Source organism: Tursiops truncatus, chromosome 2, assembly GCF_011762595.2.
Source record: "Tursiops truncatus isolate mTurTru1 chromosome 2, mTurTru1.mat.Y, whole genome shotgun sequence".
Lineage (NCBI taxonomy): Eukaryota > Metazoa > Chordata > Mammalia > Artiodactyla > Delphinidae > Tursiops > Tursiops truncatus.
In genome coordinates this window covers 139852962-139872121 of record NC_047035.1, presented here as the reverse complement: position 1 = coordinate 139872121, position 19160 = coordinate 139852962, and the positions used below count along the sequence as shown (strand labels likewise).

At 40.7% G+C, this 19160-nt stretch overlaps 1 protein-coding gene across 1 annotated transcript in view; it reads left to right on the top strand.

Annotated features, from left to right (window-relative positions):
* Positions 1-18932, top strand: part of IQGAP1 (IQ motif containing GTPase activating protein 1) — a 102213-nt gene extending 83281 nt beyond the window's left edge. Inside the window, exons 29-38 of the mRNA XM_019945714.3 lie at positions 1086-1318; positions 1909-2041; positions 3051-3153; positions 3889-4024; positions 4421-4508; positions 7172-7384; positions 8487-8653; positions 10531-10653; positions 14325-14433; positions 16603-18932. Coding sequence (XP_019801273.1) covers positions 1086-1318; positions 1909-2041; positions 3051-3153; positions 3889-4024; positions 4421-4508; positions 7172-7384; positions 8487-8653; positions 10531-10653; positions 14325-14433; positions 16603-16716 — 1419 coding nt within the window. The 3' untranslated portion in view covers positions 16717-18932. The remainder of the gene's footprint in view (positions 1-1085; positions 1319-1908; positions 2042-3050; positions 3154-3888; positions 4025-4420; positions 4509-7171; positions 7385-8486; positions 8654-10530; positions 10654-14324; positions 14434-16602) is intronic.
* Positions 18933-19160: the final 228 nt, after the last annotated feature.

Sequence of the window (19160 nt, the reverse complement as noted above, 5' to 3'; positions counted from 1 at the left end):
GCTGGCACATTCTTGCCCTACCAATAATAGCCCTTTGAGGAAAAAGTTCTAAGACTAGGCCTGACCTTAGACTTTCGTTAAGGACCTTAACCTAGATTTTGTCAGTAGCTTGCCGTTGATTGTGAGATTTTGAAAGTGTTTGTAAATAGTAAATCATACCTCTTTTAGTTCCTATATAGTTCCTGTGTTGTTTGAATGGCACACAGACCTCAAACAAGTAGAGAAGATGGATTTTCCTGTCTTGAGATACATTTCTTTGAGTCCTATCTTTTCGCTGAAGAATTGCTCCCTCTGCTGGTGGCCAGGTGAATGGTAGCAAGCACAGTTGTTTCCACTAAGGCTGTTGCTGATAATTCTTTCTTACTCAGCTATGCTCCCTCCTTTTTTTTTTCCTTCTTCTTCTTTTTTTTTTTTAATCTGAACGCTTTTTTCTTCTCTCCTAGTTCTGTGCTTTCCTACAGTGAGGCCTCGATTCTAGACTTTCTGTTCAGGTGAATTAATTTTATTTTTTTCTGAATGAAACTCTAGGGGAAATGCTGTGACTGTCCTTGAATTCTTCTGTGGAAGAGATGTGTGTTGAGTGACTTTAATTTCAGAGGCATGAACTTGTGCACCTTTGAAGTCTTCAGCATGAGGATGATGGGGGTTGGACAGGTTATGCTCTGCTAATTAGGTTGTGTTCAAGGATTTATTTTAGCTATGTTTATTAGCTTCTTAAAATGAAAGCCCATCTGCCTGAAAATGAAAAGTGCATGTGGTTGACAGCAGCCTTATTTGCTGCCATGGTATGTGAACAAAGGATGCCCTAAAATGCTCAGTAACAGACTTTAAGTCTATCATTTTTACCTTCTGAATCTGCGCTTTCATTGTCGTGATTTTCAGTTCTGTTCTCATTTTCTTTTTTTCTGCATCCAGCCAAGGGCTGTTTGGTCATTTTAGTTTCAGGCCTTGAGGGAAATTGTGTGTGTGTGTGTGTAGTGTTTAATTTTTTCTCACAGGACCACATTTTCTTTGCTAGCAAAGTCATTTATGGCTTACTTGGTGGAATGGTTTTTAACACCCATTTCTTTTTCCTCTGTTCCCAGATTATTGGTAACTTGCTTTACTATCGATACATGAATCCAGCCATTGTTGCTCCTGATGCCTTTGACATCATCGACCTGTCAGCAGGAGGCCAGCTTACCACAGACCAACGCCGAAATCTTGGCTCCATTGCAAAGATGCTTCAGCATGCAGCTTCCAATAAGATGTTTCTGGGAGATAATGCTCACTTAAGCATCATTAACGAATATCTTTCCCAGTCCTACCAGAAATTCAGGTAAGGGGAAAGGGACAAGGTACTTGAAAGATTCTGTGGGCGTGTTTCTAACTCTGAAGGTAAAGACAAGATTAAATACCACACCCAGCATTCCCTGGACTGCAGTGTTGTATACATCTCATGTGCTCAGAGCTCCAGGGGATGATGAAGAGGATGTTTGAGCTATTAAAATGTATTCCTATGAAATAGACTGTACTTCACGTAGAAACAATGGTCTACGTTAGGCACGTGTTACTTTGTAACCAGAGAAGAATTGGAGAGTGCTTTTAATATTTGTAAATTAAACATTCAGTTGAGAGTTCGAGTTCGGGACGTTGTCTTAGAAAGTTGGTTCTGCTAACAACGCAGGTGTTTGAGAACTGTTTTAAATTATGGTTGAGCAGTTCTTGTGGGTAGAACTAAAACGAAGTGGAAAGAGAACCAACGTCCCAAGGCTGTCAAGCACAACGAACATGCAGCAGTTTCTCTAGAATTAACTGTCTTGACTGGCTTCTTTTGAACTCACTGCCCCAGAGGTTTGTGGGATGTCCTTCGTCAACTTCTCACACATGTGTCACTTGTTGGGGCCTGGCTCCTGTGTTTATTTTCAGACGGTTTTTCCAAACTGCTTGTGATGTCCCAGAGCTTCAGGATAAATTTAATGTGGATGAGTACTCTGATTTAGTGACCCTCACCAAACCTGTGATCTACATTTCCATTGGTGAAATCATCAACACCCACACTGTAAGTATTTTTCTTTAATGATTTAATTTCATTGCTCTGTCTTAATTGCCTTCTCCGGCTGCTGCCTGCTATCTCTGGAAGCCAGAGATCTCACTGACATCACATCTGCCTTGTTGTTTATCTTCTTTGCTTATTATCCTTAACTTTCTTGAAGTGATCCCCAGGCCACCTGCATCAGAATCATCTGGGCTGGTTATTAAAAATGAAGTTTCCTGAACCCCACCACAGGCCAGCTGAATCAAAATCCCCATGGCTGGGCTTCAGAATCTCCATTGTGACCCCTGATATAGTGACTTGATAAAATACTGTTTTTATTGGTCCTTTTTTTTACCCTGGCCCTCTGTCTTACTTTTCTAACATGATCTAGAATACCAGCTTTTTCCTCTGTGTCACCTTTGAGTGATTTTTCCCTTGGGTACTTCTTCCCCCCTCCCCAATTTTTTATAATTCATCCCCCCTTGGGGGCATATAGAACAGGAAATAAGGAAATAAAATGAAATTTCAGGGATTGTCATTTCTGACGACGTCACCTGGGGTAATAGCTTATTAAGGCTTTGCCGAATACCCCTAAAATAATGATAATGTTGATCTGATGCACTTTTTTTCTGAATTAAAAGATATTATATACTGGAAACTTTAAGTAAAAGTATGAATGTGAGTCATTTGAACTGGTTGTAGGGAATATTGATGACTTGGATATTGAAGTCTGTGAGTTTCCTTGTTCTTTCTTATATAGGGTACGTTTAAATCCTTTATATCTGTAAGGTTGAGAGAGTACCAGTATTTCCTCTTCATATGTTGTAACATATGTCATTCATCACGGGCCAATGTGTTGCTTTATATATCATATTGTTTATTTGGGTTAGTTTGTTGAGGATTGGTTTTTCAGTTCTTTGAATATGGGAGTTTTGTTATCTAACCTCTTTTGTGCTGTTAGGCATTGTGGATGGGGACGGGGGCTAGTGGGTTGAGTGTGTAAATGGAATTGATCCCTGGATGTTGGATGCAGCTCCTGTTAGATCACCAGGATGCCATTGCCCCGGAGCACAATGATCCAATCCATGAGCTGCTGGATGACCTTGGCGATGTGCCCACCATCGAGTCCCTAATAGGTAAAGTTCTGACTTAACTGCCCAGAAGCTGAGAGAGGAGATTGGCAGGAGTGCTGTAATTATCACCTTCTCTGTTTCTACACTGTTCAAGCTCTGAATACACATCAGAAGAGAAAACAGATGTGATCCCTATCTGTTAGGAACTGAAGTCCAGTGGAAGAGATCATTTTAAATGCATAGATACATATAATCATGTAACTAGAAATTTATAAGTCCTATAAAGGAAATGAACAGAGTATTTTTTTTGATATTTATTTATTTATTTGGTTGCACTGGGTCTTAGTTGTGGCAGGCAGGCTCCTCAGTTGCGGCAGGCAGGCTCAGTTGTGGCAGGCAGGCTCCTCAGTTGTGGCATGCGAACTCTCAGTTGCAGCATGCATGTGGGATCTAGTTCCCTGACCAGGGATCAAACCTGGGCCCCCTGCATTGGGAGCGTGGAATGTCAACCACTGTGCCACCAGGGAAGTCCCTGAACAGAGTATTTTGAGAGAGAAATGTTACAGTGTTGAAATGATTTCTCAAACATTTGTTAAGTTATTTTATTATGGATCCTTTGCCTTTACCATTTGGCATGATGTTTTATTTCTCAGTAAAAGGTGTCCTCACCACAGTGTACATATAGGCTTATTCAACTACCTTCTTAAACTTGCATTATCTTTTACTTGAATTATTATCTGCTCTCCAATGTCTCCTCTGTTTACGGTATTGATTCTTTCTACCGTCCCAAAACTTTAGGAGAAGGCTCTGGCAATTTAAATGACCCAAATAAGGAGGCACTCGCTAAGACAGAAGTGTCCCTCACACTGACCAACAAGTTTGATGTGCCTGGAGATGAGAATGCAGAAATGGACGCGCGGACCATCTTACTGAAGTGAGTATTGGAAGGAGGAGGAACGGAGTAAGTGTAACCCAGTGATCCCTTCTGTCCCTTGGTCTTGGTGAATGAGTCCTCTTGTTCATCCCTAAAATGATCATCTCAGCCATTTAAGCCTCATACATTTCCAGTCACCTCATGTATTATACTTGACGCAGGGCTTACTTGCCTTATTTGCTAATAAGATACTGAAATGAATTTGTAGCTTGGAAATCCTAACCTTGGTACTCACTCTGTCATAACTGTGTAAGTAAGCCTGGGACTTTGCGTACCTTGCATTAGGGCTGCCCAGTGGGACTCTGTGAGGTAGTGTTTGCTCTGCTCCTGTTGAGGTCCATTCGAAGGAAGTAGGACACCTGCTAATGTTTAAATGCTTCGCACACCTCCTTTCAGCACAAAACGTTTGATTGTGGATGTCATCCGGTTCCAGCCGGGAGAGACCTTGACTGAAATCCTAGAAACACCAGCCACCAGTGAACAGGTAAAGTTTGGGGGTTTACCAGGTACCACAGTAAGATGCATAGGTGCTCCTGTGATAGGCACGTGACAAGGCTGAGGAGGTGGGACATAGGTGGCGAGAGGTGGTCACTGGAAGGTGGGCCTGGATGTGGTGGCATTTAGGGCTTATTGAGAAAGTTGTTGGTTCCTAAATCCAGAGGTGGTTGTTTCTAGGGCACAGAGCTCACTGGCACTTACATGCAGTCTGTGTGTGTGCTTTAATTTAACCTGAGGCAGAATCAGTGAGTCTGCCCAGTAATTTATTGAATACTATATAGTTAGAATTTTGTTAAGTGCCTTGGTAGATAGGAGAAAAGAATAGAATGTGGCTCCTAAGTTCCGTGAACTTAGTTGGAGACATGTGACATATGCCCCTGAAACAGTTAGAAAACCACTGAAAATTCACTATGGTTTTGGCCCTGAAAATGCTAGAAATTAAAGCAAGAGTCCAGTGAGGAGCAAAGCATCAGGGAGGTATGGGACTTGAACCAAGCTTACAAAGAACATGCATGTATGACAAGAGGGACGTTCTAGACCGGGGAGTCCCCGTGAACAGAGGCACAAGGGAGGGCAGAGCATGATGTGACCAGACCTACATATCTAGAATGAAGGTGTGGGTGAGGGTGAGTAGTGAGAAATTAAATGTGAGGACAAATTATGTAGAACCCAAAACTTAGGAATTTTGCACCAGAGAGATGGGAGTAAAGGGCCTTTGTAACCTTTGGGACCATTTGACATTGATTAATTTTGCAGTGCTGTCAGAGCAGATGGTAGTTGAGTCATCTGTGTGTGTGACAGGGTTCCAGGTCCAATTGGGTGAGGGGTGGCATGGCAGTGGGGAGGGACGGATGGGTCACGTTTAAGGCTTCTGTTTCATGTTTATAAAATGAGAAAAGTAAGTCAAGTCATTCGTTTTCAATTTTTTGAGCATGGGAATCCTTTTCATTAAGTAACAATGTATTTGGAAGCCCAACATATAAAAGAGGTAAAATTGGAGCTACTCTGGCAGCCCCAGGGATGGGCCCTTGGAAGCCCACCCTCCAGGACTCGTGGCATCCCTGGGAAACCCTTAAGGCTGCAGGGAGGACTATTTGAAAACCAGTTTTAAATGAATTGTCAGCGTTTAGATGCTGTGACTAATTACTCATTAGTTGTGTGTGATGGGCAGGAAAAGAGGCATAACCAGTAACTGCAACTGGTTAAACTTGGAAGGAAATTTGAAGTAGGGAAGAAGGAACTGGTCTTTACTGAGAATCTGCTATTAGTTTGGTGCTTTCACCTGTGTTCTTTCCTGTAATCCTTGCACTATCCCTATGCGGTGAGTCTTTTCATCCTCCTTTCACAGATGACAAAACTAAGACCCCTAGAGGTTAAATAACTCGCCCAAGATCATTCACTTGTAGTGGCAGAACCAAACTTGAATCGGGTTCTGTCTGACTCCAGTTTATGCTCTTTGCGTTATCTGATGAAGAGTAATTTTGACATTAGAAGAAAAGGGAATATTGGGAAAGGAATTGCTCCAGTTCGGGAAAAATTACAAGTCTGAACTACAAACCTTTCCAAATGTAAACATCCCCAGTACAAAACAGTTCAAAATGTGGTACCAGAGCCTTAGCCATATGCTGGGATCTATCAGCATAGAGGTGATCATTGAAGTTTTGAGAGAGAACACTTACAAAGAAATGACCATGGGCCACTTGGAGGTACCAGCGCATGCTTAGGGCAAGGAAAAAGTGCAGAGAAGATGATCAAGGCAACAACTAAGAAAAGGCACTGGATTGGGGATGGGCGGAATGGTAACGAGAATTGGTGAGAGAAGCCAGACTGCGAGGAAAGTGCTGAAAGACTGCAACAGCAAGTGTGGATCGTTTGGTGGGTGGGAACATAACAGACAAACGTTGGTTGGTGACTAGGAGACAGAGCAGATATGAGAAGGGTCTCTTTACTGGCGTTTGCAGCATGTTTGAAAGAGGGAAGGCTTGAGCGTGATTCAGCTGGGATGAGGTAGCAAAAAGGATTAGCAAGAATTTACTGACCACTGGTGTTGCATTGGTGTGGTTATAACGTTCATCAAGCCGGGTTTCAAATAAAATTAAATGATTTCCATGTCCCTGGTGTGATAGGGAAAAAACGAGGGATTTTGTACCCAGTGGAGTCCAATCTCCTGTCCAGGAAAGAAGCCCTAAGAAGCCAACATCTGACTTCATAGATGTTTCTCTTCTAGATGAAAAGAGAGCTGTCTCTGCTTCATGCAGTTTCTTTGTCAGTTGTCGGGGGTGGGGGTAAGTTTGTTCCCCTCTATTTCCGGAATAGAGTTGTTTGTTTGTTTGTTTTAAATATTTATTTGCTTGCTTGCATCGGGTCTTAGTTGTGGCAGGCGGGCTCCTTAGTTGTGGCATGCAGGCTCCTTTGCTGCATGCATAAACTGGAGTCAGACAGTTGTGGCATGTGAACTCCTAGTTGCGGCATGCACATGGGGTCTAGTTCCCTGACCAGGGATCGAACCCAGGCCCCCTGCATTGGGAGTGTGGCGTCTTAACCACTGCGCCACCAGGGAAGTCCCCCAGAATAGAGTTTGAGAGCTTTATAAATTCAAGTGTGGTTCAGTGTGGAGACCTTGCCACGAACTTCTTTTTCTTACTGTAGGAAGCAGAACACCAGAGGGCCATGCAGAGACGTGCTATCCGTGACGCCAAAACTCCTGACAAGATGAAAAAGTCAAAATCTGCAAAGGAAGACAGCAACCTCACTCTTCAGGAGAAGAAGGAGAAGATCCAGTCAGGCTTGAAGAAGCTAGCAGAGCTTGGCACCGTGGACCCAAAGAACAGATACCAGGAGCTGATCAACGACATTGCCAGGGTACGGCATTTGGGGGACAGTGACGGCCTGGCCATGTTTAAAGCTGTCTCAGAGGCTTGTGAGGAGACAGTAGCTGTTCCGGTGACAACGTACCTTCAGTTCAATGTACCTTCAGGAGAGGAGATTAGAGTCCTCTCTTCTGGGGAATCGTTTCTGACTCTTCCAACATGAGGTCCTAGCCTGCCCTTTGATGGCTTATTCCATGGCCTAAATTAAATTAGTAGGGAGAAAACCTTAATTAGAGCTTCCTATGTCTCAGTTTGTCTTTGGCCTTAAAGAATTCCTCCAGATATATTTAATGATTACTGTGAAATATAAATTAACATCAAGTTGATCATCAAATCTTGATTTGTGTGAATCTTCTCAAGTAAGGGGCTCTGGCGCAGGCTGAGAAGTTTAGGCATTCTCTGCTGTCGCCCTAAAATCACACCATGCACAACTGCAAGCTTGGTAATTGTTATATTAAAGTTATCTTTTTCTCCCTCTCCTGACGACATATTTAAGAGGTTTAAACCAGCTTTGCAAGTCAATTATGAGAATGTGGAGGTCTGTAAAAGTAACACATTTCCCTGCCTCATTAAATAGAAATGGGGAAAAAATTGATGAGATCTGAATTTCTTTGTTAATTTTTGAACATAAAATTGCTAACATTTTTAGATTCCACATATAAGCAATATCATATGATGTTTGCTTATGTCTGACTTACTTCACTTAGTATGATGGTCTCTAAGTCCATCCATGTTGCTGCAGGTGGCATTATTTCGTTCTTTTTTATGGGTGAGTGGTGTTCCATTGTATATATGTGCCACATCTTTTTTATCCATTCCTCTGTTGATGGACATCTGGGTTGCTTCCATGTCCTGTCTATTGTAGACGGTGCTGCAGTGAACATTGGGGTGCACGTGTCTTTTTGAATTATGGTTTTCTCCAGATATATGGGCAAAAATCTTTAAAAAATTTCGAGGTGAGTAAGAAAAAAAGAATTGCTGTCTATTAAAAATGTGTGGTCAAGCAAGGCAAAGTTAAGCGCTGCTGGGTTCTAGTGTTAATGATTCAAGAAGCACATGATATTATTTCTGTAATTTTAATAATTATGTCTCAGGATATTCGGAATCAGCGGAGATACCGACAGAGGAGAAAGGCTGAACTGGTGAAACTGCAGCAGACGTACGCTGCTCTGAACTCTAAGGCCACCTTTTATGGAGAGCAGGTGGACTACTATAAAAGCTACATCAAAACCTGCTTGGATAACTTAGCCAGCAAGGGCAAGTGAGTATTTTATTTTGAAGAGTCAATGTCAGGGGAAAAAGAAGTAGAGGCAACTGAAGTGACATAGGAAAATTTTATTTACAACACACTGGATCTATTTATTGCAATAGTCCTTTATTTTTCTTCTCATTGTTTGTGTAATTTCCTAGTCCCATTTCTTATGGTATGGTGTAAATAAATAATGTGTGGAGGATTTCAAGGATGCCTATTTCTAAGCATCCTGTGTTCCAAAATATCTTCTTGGCTCTAGAAATTAAAGAATCTAGGAAAGGGATCATTTAGTGGCCCCCAAACCAGGTTGTGCCTCAAAAATCACTTAAGGAACATCATAAACAATTAGATTCCCTGGCCTCTACACCTCCTGGACACAGGCTTCCAGACCATGATTTTTTTTTAGCTGCCAAGGAAGATCTGATGCAGCCTCCTTGTTGCTGGCCACAAACCATTCAGCCTGCCCATTTTATAGGGAGGGAAATTGAAAATCCAGAGAGGCGACGTGATTAAGCACAGGTTCTGCTTATTAGAAGGGTTAGTTTATTATTTACTCCACACTTTTCATTTTGAGAATTTTGAAACCCCAGAAAGTTTCAGTGAATAGAACAATAAACACCCATATATACCTTTCACCTAGATTCACTTGTACTTAACATTTTGCCACATCAGCTTCCCCTCTCTATAGCTTGCTTACTCTTGTGTCTGTGCTTTTCCTCTTCCTCCCTGAAGGCTTCATGGAGTGAGGCAGGGCTGTTGTGAAGTGGTGAAAATCAGGTCCACCTTACCCATCTTGCAGAGTTGGTGCCTGTGTCCTTTTGAAATGTCCCCATCATTCTTTGAGCCCTTCTTGACTTTGTGGCACAAGATGTTTCTGGTTCAATTTGTACTTTTCCCTCCCTGGGCTTGGAATTAGCTATTTCTCCAAGCATCCCTGGTTCCTTTTTTTTTTTTTTTTTTTCTTCGGTACGCGGGCCTCTCACTGTTGTGGCCTCTCCCGTTGCGGAGCACAGGCTCCGGACGCGCAGGCCCAGCGGCCATGGCCCACGGACCCAGCCACTCTGCGGCATGTGGGATCCTCCCGGACCGGGGCACGAACCCGTGTCCCCTGCATCGGCAGGCGGACTCTCAACCACTGCGCCACCAGGGAAGCCCCTGTAGGCATGTTTTTGAAGACAGATTTCTAGAAATGTAATTGCTGGATTAAAATTTTTGTGCAGTTGTGATTTTGATAGATATTTCAGTTGCCAGCCATAGGGATTTATTACCTTTTACACAACTACCAGCTCTTCTGCCCCAGTTCTTGAGACCCTTCCCTTGAGAGTCCCAGATACCATTCTCATTCATCTGTATTCTTCCTTTGCTTACTCTTCTTACCATTTCTCGCCTTGATTATCCCAACAGCCTTCTGACATCTGTTTCTTTTTCCTTGCTCCCATTCCTCTGTAATTGCTATGCTGGCTTAAATGCTTTTAAAAATTTCGTATTCTAAACTATTTTTATTTTTTCTCTGCACAGCCAAGGGACTTAAAGTGACTCCCTTGGGGTTCAGTACAGTTCCCTCAGGCTGGCATTAGAAGCCCTCACACTTACTTTAGGTGCTTAGGTTCTGAGAGGGACACAGAAGGATTCAGACACTGTCAAATTCATCGTGTGTTCTCAAATGTATAGTTTAAATCAAAGGCAAAAGCAATTTAGTAATGTTTCCCTGTTTTGCAGAGATATTGCTTAGGCGAATCCTAGCATTTATTTGCCATTTTAGAATTGGTTTGTTACTTACGCTTGTGTATGGGAAGTTTGTTTTCTGACCTCATATCCTTGAGTTACCAACAAAGATTCATAGTAGATAGTTACCTATAGAAAATGACATAATGTGATTTTTACAGGGTCTCCAAAAAGCCTAGGGAAATGAAAGGAAAGAAAAGCAAAAAGATTTCTCTAAAATACACAGCAGCAAGACTACATGAAAAAGGAGTTCTTCTGGAAATTGAGGACCTGCAAGTGAATCAGTGAGTATTTGCTTTTTAACTTTGTTTTATATGTTGATTTTTTTATTTGTCATATCTTTATCTTATTGACTTTATTTCTCTTATCTGGATAATCATTTTTATATTTTATATGTGTTTATAGTTGATTAATTAAAATAAGTAATTAATTAATTATGTACAGAATTTGGCCTAATACTCAGAGTTAATTTGCCTGTCATAGAAGAGAGGTATTTCTTTTCCTTGTTTGTGGAACATTTGTCTTAGGACATCCTACTTTTCCTCTTTAAAGCAGGAAGCCATTCCTTCCATTTTTTTTTTTTTTTCTGTGCCCAAACCAAGGATAAATAAAGAATAAGAAGAGGAGTGTACTTTATTCCACTTGAGGCATGAACCAGGGGCTTACCCTCATCTTCTTTTCTGGGAAGCACCAGCTTGCTTTACATGTGGTTCATGGACCTGACCTGACCTGACCATCCTCCCTCAGGTCCTGGCCCAGCTGCCATTAACAAGCATTTTATTGAGTACCTGCTCAGTCAACCCTGTGATCTCAGGCAGCTGAGCTTTCTGTTACTGTGTCTGTTTAAATTTTTTTTTTAATTTTGCTTCAAAAAACTTTTATATTTTTCTGATTATAAAATAATATGTATTCACTGTTGAACTTTGAAAATGTGGTAAAGCATAAAGAAAAAGAAAAAGCACCTATACTCCAACAAGCCAAAGATAGCCACTGAAATCATTTTAGTATATTTTCTTCTGTGCCTCTATTCACATAAAGATTATCTATGATTACTTACTTACCTTCCTACTTTTTTTTAACATAAATTGGGATGATACTGTTTATAGTCATGTATCCAGCTTTTTCCTCATAACATTGTGAGCATTTTTCACATAGTTTGAAAGTATCCTTTTTAATGACCACATAATATTCCATATTGTAGTTTTAATTTAGCCATTTACCTGTTGTAGAACATTTTAAGTTGATTTTACTTTTTACATTATTACACATGTGATAACACCTTTATATGTACATCTTTGATTCTGCCTCAGATTATTATTATTTTTTTTGTATCATAGATGCCTAAAAATGTAATTTTTGGTCAGAGTATAAAAATATTTTTTTATTGTAAAAAACACAAAACATAAAATTTACCATCTTAACTATTTTTTAATTGTACAGTTCAGTAGTGTTAAGCATATTCACATTGTTGTGCAATCCAGAACCTTTTCATCTTATAAAACTGAAACTATACCCATTAAATAACAACTCCCCATTTCCCCTTCCCCCCCAGCCCCGGGCAACCAGCATTCTCCTCTCTGTTTCTATGACTTTGACTCCCTAGGTGCTTCATATAAGTGGGATCATACAATGCTTGTCTTTTTGTGTCTGGCTTCCTTCACTTAGCATGATGTCCTCAGGGTTCATGCATGTTGTAACCTGTGACAGATTTCCTTCCTTTTCAAGGCTGAATAGTTTTCCACTGTGTACATGTACTACATTTTGCTTATTCATTCATCCATTGATGGACATTTGGGTTCCTTCCACTTTCTGCTATTATGAATAATGTTACAATGAACATGGAAGTATAAATACCTCTTTGAGACCCTGCTTTCAGTTCTTTCTGATGTATACCCAGAACTGGGATTGCTGGATCATATGATAATTCTATTTTTAATTTTTTTAGGAACTGTTTTCCATAGCAGTTGAAAAAATTTTTTAATTCATATATATATTTTCTAGCAGTGTCTAAAATGTGTATGAAAGTGCTTACTTACCTCACTACTTCTTTGCCATCATTGAGTAATAAAACAGTTTTTGATATTTTTGAATTAATAGATTAAAAGGTAGCATTTTTAGAATTCTGGTTGAGTTTTTTAGTGTGTGTTTATTTGTTTTTTAATATTTATTTTATTTATTTTTGGCTGTGTTGGGTCTTAGTTGTGGCACACGGGATCTTGCGTTGCTGCGTGTGGGCTCTTCGTTGTGGCGCGAGGGCTTCTCTCTAGTTGCAGCGTGGGGGCTTCTCTCTAGCAGTGGCATGCGGGTTTTCTTTCCCTAGATGTGGCGCAGGGGCTCTAGAGCGCATGGGCTCTGTAGTTTGCGGCACGCGGGCTTGGTTGCCCTGCAGCATGTGGGATCTTAGTTCCCCGACCAAGGATCGAATCCGCTGCATTGGAAGGTAGATTCTTTACCACTGGACCACCAGGGAAGTCCCTGTGTGTGTGTGTTTAAACAGGGCTTATTATCTATGTTTTCTCTGATCATTTTTTCAATTGGGGACCTTGGTCTTTTGAGGTTTTTTTTTAGTTGACCACTTTATGCCATTTTTCAAATCTGTTTTATAATTTATCATCTCCTCCCTTCTTTTTTGTCATTATTTGCCACTACTGTTCAAGTGCCTACTGTTATTTGACTCTTCTTTTTAATTTGCTACCATGGGCTTAGGAAACTGATGACAAACCAAACCAGTTAAAATAAAATTATTTATCACATAAAATAAACATCTTTATAAAGGGTCTCCTATTGAGTAAAATGCATGTGTTTTAGTACATGGATTTTGTAACTTCTCGTTTAGCTTCTTAGTGGCCCTCTTGCATCCTTCATGGTTCTCAGCGCTGTTCACAATAGATCAGTTTGCTCTGTAGTTGAGTTCTAGAAATCTGGGGTGACACACTTTGATCACCTGGGGAACAGCATACTCCCACCTTCTGGTGTATTAAAACTTCTGGGCATGTAAGGTGTCCAGAGTGAGTGATACCCTAAATATTTTCAGTAATAGTAGTTTATATTTGATGGTACTCAGTAGGTTTATTCTGTAGCACCTACTCCTTTCAGAAAACCTCCTCTCTTGGTTCTTTTCATTCTGACCATCCTCACTCCACCCCCCCTCCCCCGCCTCTTGTTTACTTACCTCTTCCAGTCCTCAGACATGCATGGATTCAAACATGCATCTTTTCCTCCTCCTTCTAGCCCAATGTCCTCTTTATCTTTTTAAACATTTTACTTGCAGAACATAATTAGTTCTCTCATTTATTTACTTTTTTTTTTTTTTTTTTTTGGGCTGCATCGGGTCTTTGTTGCTGTGCGCGTGGGCTTTCTCTAGTTGTGGCAAGCAGGGCTACTCTTCATTGCGGTGTGCGGGCTTCTCATTGCAGTGGCTTCTCTTGTTGCGGAGCATGGGCTCTAGGTGAGCAGGCTTCAGTAGTTGTGGCACACAGGCTCAGTAGTTGTGGTGCACGGGCTTAGTTGCTCCACAACATGTGGCATCTTCCCAGACCAGGGCTCGAACCCATGTCCCCTGCAAGTGGATTCATAACCACTGCACCACCAGGGAAGCCCCCGATTTCCTCTTGATTCTCCTTTTATCATTAGGTTTCAGCAGTGGCCACATGGAAGGCCAACATGATTCCTGACATCATCCCTTCAGAGGCCATTTGTGGCCTTCCTCAGTGGTTCCTCTTCCAGTGGAAAGCAAATGCTGCCAGGAGAGGCTGCCACCCTTCTCTCCAGATCCCAAAGTAGATGGTACTGAGAGTAGCAGTCCCACACTGCTTCACCTGCAGAAGTACTTTGCACCTTTATTTTGTATGCCTTTTCACTTTTGAAGACTTTATTCATCTCCTTTCTGCATTTCACAGAATATTTTTACATGAGAACACGGAAATCATACCCTTACGATGTTGTGTTCCAACAGGTTTAAAAATGTTATCTTTGAAATCAGTCCAACAGAAGAAGTTGGAGACTTTGAAGTGAAAGCCAAATTCATGGGAGTTCAGATGGAGACGTTTATGTTACATTATCAGGTGGGTTTGCACCAGGTAAAACCGAAAGCCTTGGGTGTGAGGTAGTTGTGTTCTTGTCAGGAGAATGGCTGAAAAGGAGACCCATGTGGGGAAAGCTGCCCACAGTCAGCAGTGAGTGAGCTGAGGAGTTTTGTGTGTATAATTTGAGCGGTACAGGCTGGAGAGCTTTTGCAGGTGTGTAAATCTTCAGAAAGCATATCTGAAGCTTACACTTAAGGTTGCCACTAAATTGAGCTTATACCTCGGGCTTGAACAAAATGCTTAGGTACATATCTTGACAGTATAAAATTATAAACCTTCTCAGTAGCTTGAAATCTTATGTATTTTTTCCCCTCTCATTTTGGTTTGATATAGGGGCTTAAAGGTGTACTTCTGACAAGATGTGTGTAAATTGCATCTTTGTAAAACTGAATCCCATTTTATTTATTTATATATTTTTTGAGGATTTTTTTTTTTTAAGAGAAAACAACTTTTTACTGGAATCTGACTTAATAAATAGGGATCACAGACCAAATAACAAACAACAGCGTGAGCTACATCAGAATGAAAAAAGAAATGATGGACCTGGATTTCCAATCTGAAACTATTATGCAACATGATATTTTTTTTCTTGCCATGCCGCATGGCTTGTGGGATCTTAGTTCCCCAACCAGGGATCGAACCCAGGCCCTTGGCAGTTAAAGCACGGAGTCTTAAACGCTGGACCACCAGGGAATTCGTCCGAATCCCATTTTAAATTCAAAAAGAATTCTGCAGTGAATCATTTTGTAACATAACTGTCCCTAATTTTTATTTTGAAATCTCTCTCTTTATTGCATCGAAAAATGTCAGTGCATCAGAAGGATTCCTAGGTAATGTCCAGCCTCTGTTAGTTTTATGAACACAGTGCTTCACTGTTGGTACCCACACAGGGCTGCACTCCGTGAAGCTGGGCAGGGGCCTTTCTCTGAACGTGCCTTTGGGCTCTTGCACACATTGATCTCCCTTAAATGGGGGCTCTCCCTCCCAACCCCTTATTCTTCCATCATTTATTGAGGACTTTCACGTTGTTACAACCCCTAAAGCTTGCCCCACCAGCAAAGCCACAGTTTTTTTCTCCTTCACTTCCATAACCTGTAGAGACAACCCCTGTTCACCACAGGCATTGACTTATTTTCCTCTTAACTTCCAAACTGCAGACTCCTTAAGGACAGGTAGTATTTCTTTGTTTCCTTCTTAGTGACCAGTTGACCCTCAAAACACATTAACTGTACAGATGTGAAATGATTTTGTGATGCACATAGCTAACTCAAGTCCTTACACAGAAAAGATCCTATTATTCCCTCAGTTTCACCAAGTTCATGTAGGCCGCCCAGTCTGCCTCAGGTAGTGTATTCCTCCATGCACAAATTCATTAAGTGCAGAATGACTGCCAGGTGCAAGGTATTATGTTAGGTGCAGGTGATGCACCAGGGTCCTCGTCCTCATAGAGCTGCTAAGATTTTTCCAAAAGATGAATTGGTTGAACTTTCGGGATCCCTTCAAGCCCTTTGACTCTTGCTTTGTCATCACCACTCTTCCAAAGTTTAGGGGTGCGACCACTCAGATTTCCTCAATTTGTTCTGGACAGTGGAGGGTAGTAGGGAAAGCAGGGGCTTTGCAGTCAGATCCAGATTCACCACATCCAGCTCTGTACTGTCGGGCAGGTCATTTAACATCTCTGAGCCTCAGAAGCCTCATTTTTAAATTTGAGATAATCATACCTGATAGGATTTTTGACAGGACTTGAAAAGACACTAACGTGCTTCTACGTTGTGGAACACATAGTAAACACATAAAAAACATTTAGTCCTCTCTTTCCCCTTGCGTTCAGGGTATAAAAGCTTTGTCATTTGAAATAGAAATTAAGACTCTAGTAGATGGTGTTGAGACATTACTGGCCTTATCTTGTTTTCAGTTGTTAGTATATTTCGTCACGGATTGAAATGCCATCACCTTCTCCAGGTGACACATCACTTAGAAGAACTAGGCTGCGGGCAGGCAGTTCCATAGTTGGGGACTTGTTTCTCACCCCAGTTCATACCTGGCACACAAGGCATGCCTCATTCCTTCTGGATCCCTCCCTACATTGTGTCCTTCCTTTTCTTGTTCCACAGACCTGATTAACTGTCAGAATGATTTTTTGAACAGGACCTGCTGCAACTACAGTATGAAGGCGTCGCAGTCATGAAATTATTTGATAGAGCGAAGGTAAATGTCAACCTCCTGATCTTCCTTCTCAACAAAAAGTTCTACGGGAAGTAATTGATCATTTGCTGCCAGCCCAGAAGGATGAAGAAAGAAGTACCTCTCGGCTACCTTTCTAGGGGTGCTCCTCTACTCATAGGAAGCAAACACCCAGCCCACACCATTGCCTCAATCTGATACACCCCCAGTGCCACATGTTTAACCCCTCCTGCTCAATGGGACATTTGTTGCCCCTTGTTCGTAGGGAAATTGTATTTCAGGCTTAGTCTGACCCTTCTTATTCCTGCATTTTCTTCTGTCCCTTAGGAAAGAGTGAGAACTCCCCTGAAATCTCTCATGTTGTTACAGTCTTAGAGGTTGCATTACTATATTGTAAGCTTTCGTGTTTGTTTCAATTAGCAATAGGGATGGTGGGATTTGAATTCTTGTTATTTAGAAGTGGAAGCCATTAGCACCGATAACATGCATACATATAAGACACATAATTAAAATGTCAGGTTATCCATAGTTATTAGGTTGTCATTTAAAAGTAAAGTTCCTTATATTTCTTTCTCATCCGTAGAATGGAAGGATACGGGGAGTCATTGGTTCTCTTCCATTCTGTTTTCCTTTATGGGCGGGAGCTAATAGAAGTCACTGTTCTGTGTTCAAAGGAAGCATTTCTAGAAAGAGGGGGATATTGTTTTTAAGTTTCACCATTAAATTTGGGCAGTTCTGTTAGTGTAACTCTCTCCTCAGTGGATAGGAGAGTCCCACTGATAAAATTAAGCTATTTAGGTAAATTCGGAATGGTCTGAGCGACTGCTCATTTGTGTTACGTTAGTGCAGAGATTGACTAGATTCAGACAGTCCACTCTGTCCCTGTGGCAAAGGAATGGGTAAGCCCTAGCGTAGAATGTAATTGTTTTCAAAACTGTTTTATATCTTAAGAGTGTCTTATTAAAGTGTGGATTTATTTCTTAAAATGTGGGTGATAGGAATTTTAAAGATTTATATAATGCTTCAAAAGCCTTTAGAATACTGTAAGAAAAGGGTTTTTTTTAATTGGCTTATCTGTATATCTGAACTCTTAAAACTTTCTTATAGCTAAAACACTAGGATTTATCTGCAGGGTTGCAGAGAGATAATCTTGCCTTAAATAGACTGAAACAAAAACAAACAAAACCAGCCAACTGATGTTATACTTGATATTAAAATCTATTTTTCCCTATTTCTTTTTCTTTTCTCTTGCTGCCCACACTGTGCCTTTATTTTATGAACTCCAGTTTTTTAATTTAATCACAAACAATCCAATTCTAAACATTGAGCTTAAGAAGCTTTCATTCTTAGATTAAGTCATATGCTTTTAAAAAAAATCTTTTTATTCAGGAAAATATATTGAAATCATGCTACTGAGCCTCTATTTTCTCTGATGTTTTGGTTCAGTATTCTTTTATCGTAAAACATAAACTAACATATAAAAATTTACTGATGTATATTTAAAGCCAATAAACTGTTTCATTAATAACAAATCATGTGATGTGTCCCAATTACAAATGTAAGTGTTGGAAATGTGGATTTCATGACGGACTGTTTACTCAGTCAGGTCCACGGGTGCAAATGTAATAGTTGTAGGAGTCTACACACTCCAGGCAGCCCACAGGCAGGTGAAGAGGTGAGGTGTGGAGTGCCACGGAAGGAGTCTCCACTACCTTCACCTTGTTTTTTGTTGTATTTTGGAAGACAATTTTTTAATAAATATTTTCCTCAGATTAAAAGAAGATGTTATATAAGTAGCATTGCCTCAAAAACTGGGACCAACCAAATTGTCAACCCTTTTACCTTAAAAGATGATACTCATCCCAAATGCATGTCATGCCCCAAAGGCCACATTCATGACAGACAGTGAGCAAAGTTCACAACTCCTTTAACAAAATATGATGTTTCAATTATTTGTAAGGATATAGTTCCCTTAACACAACTTCTAATGCAAAATAGCACAAAATACACTTCAAGAAGTTTGATGGTAACTATGTAGAATTAACCGTGTTAACAGTGTTGAGGATGCCCAGACGAGCTCAAGTCATGGCATTGAAACCTTGTAGCTCTTATTTTAATTTATTAGCTATAGCAATCTCTGTCTCAACTCTCTCCTTCTTTGACGTTCTCTTCAACCAGCCATCGTGACATTTACCATGAATTTCCTCCCTCAAGAATTTGGACTGCCCATCAGATTGTTGTTGCACACAATTTCCTTTGTATCTTTGTATGAAATAAAAGGCCATTTGTTCGTTTTTGTGTTTCTTTTTCTCAGTGTCATTGTTAGCAGTTCCTGCAAAACAGTGTTAACTAGAGTGAGATTTAATAATTGAAAACCACAACAAAAACAACCCCTTCATAGTCTTTTTGAACGAACAAACGCAAGTCAGCTATCTCAAAGCAATTTTTAACTTGTGAGTTTAACCTTCTTAAATGTAAAATGCTTGAAGTAGCCTCCACATAAAAAGAACTGGGGCGGGGGG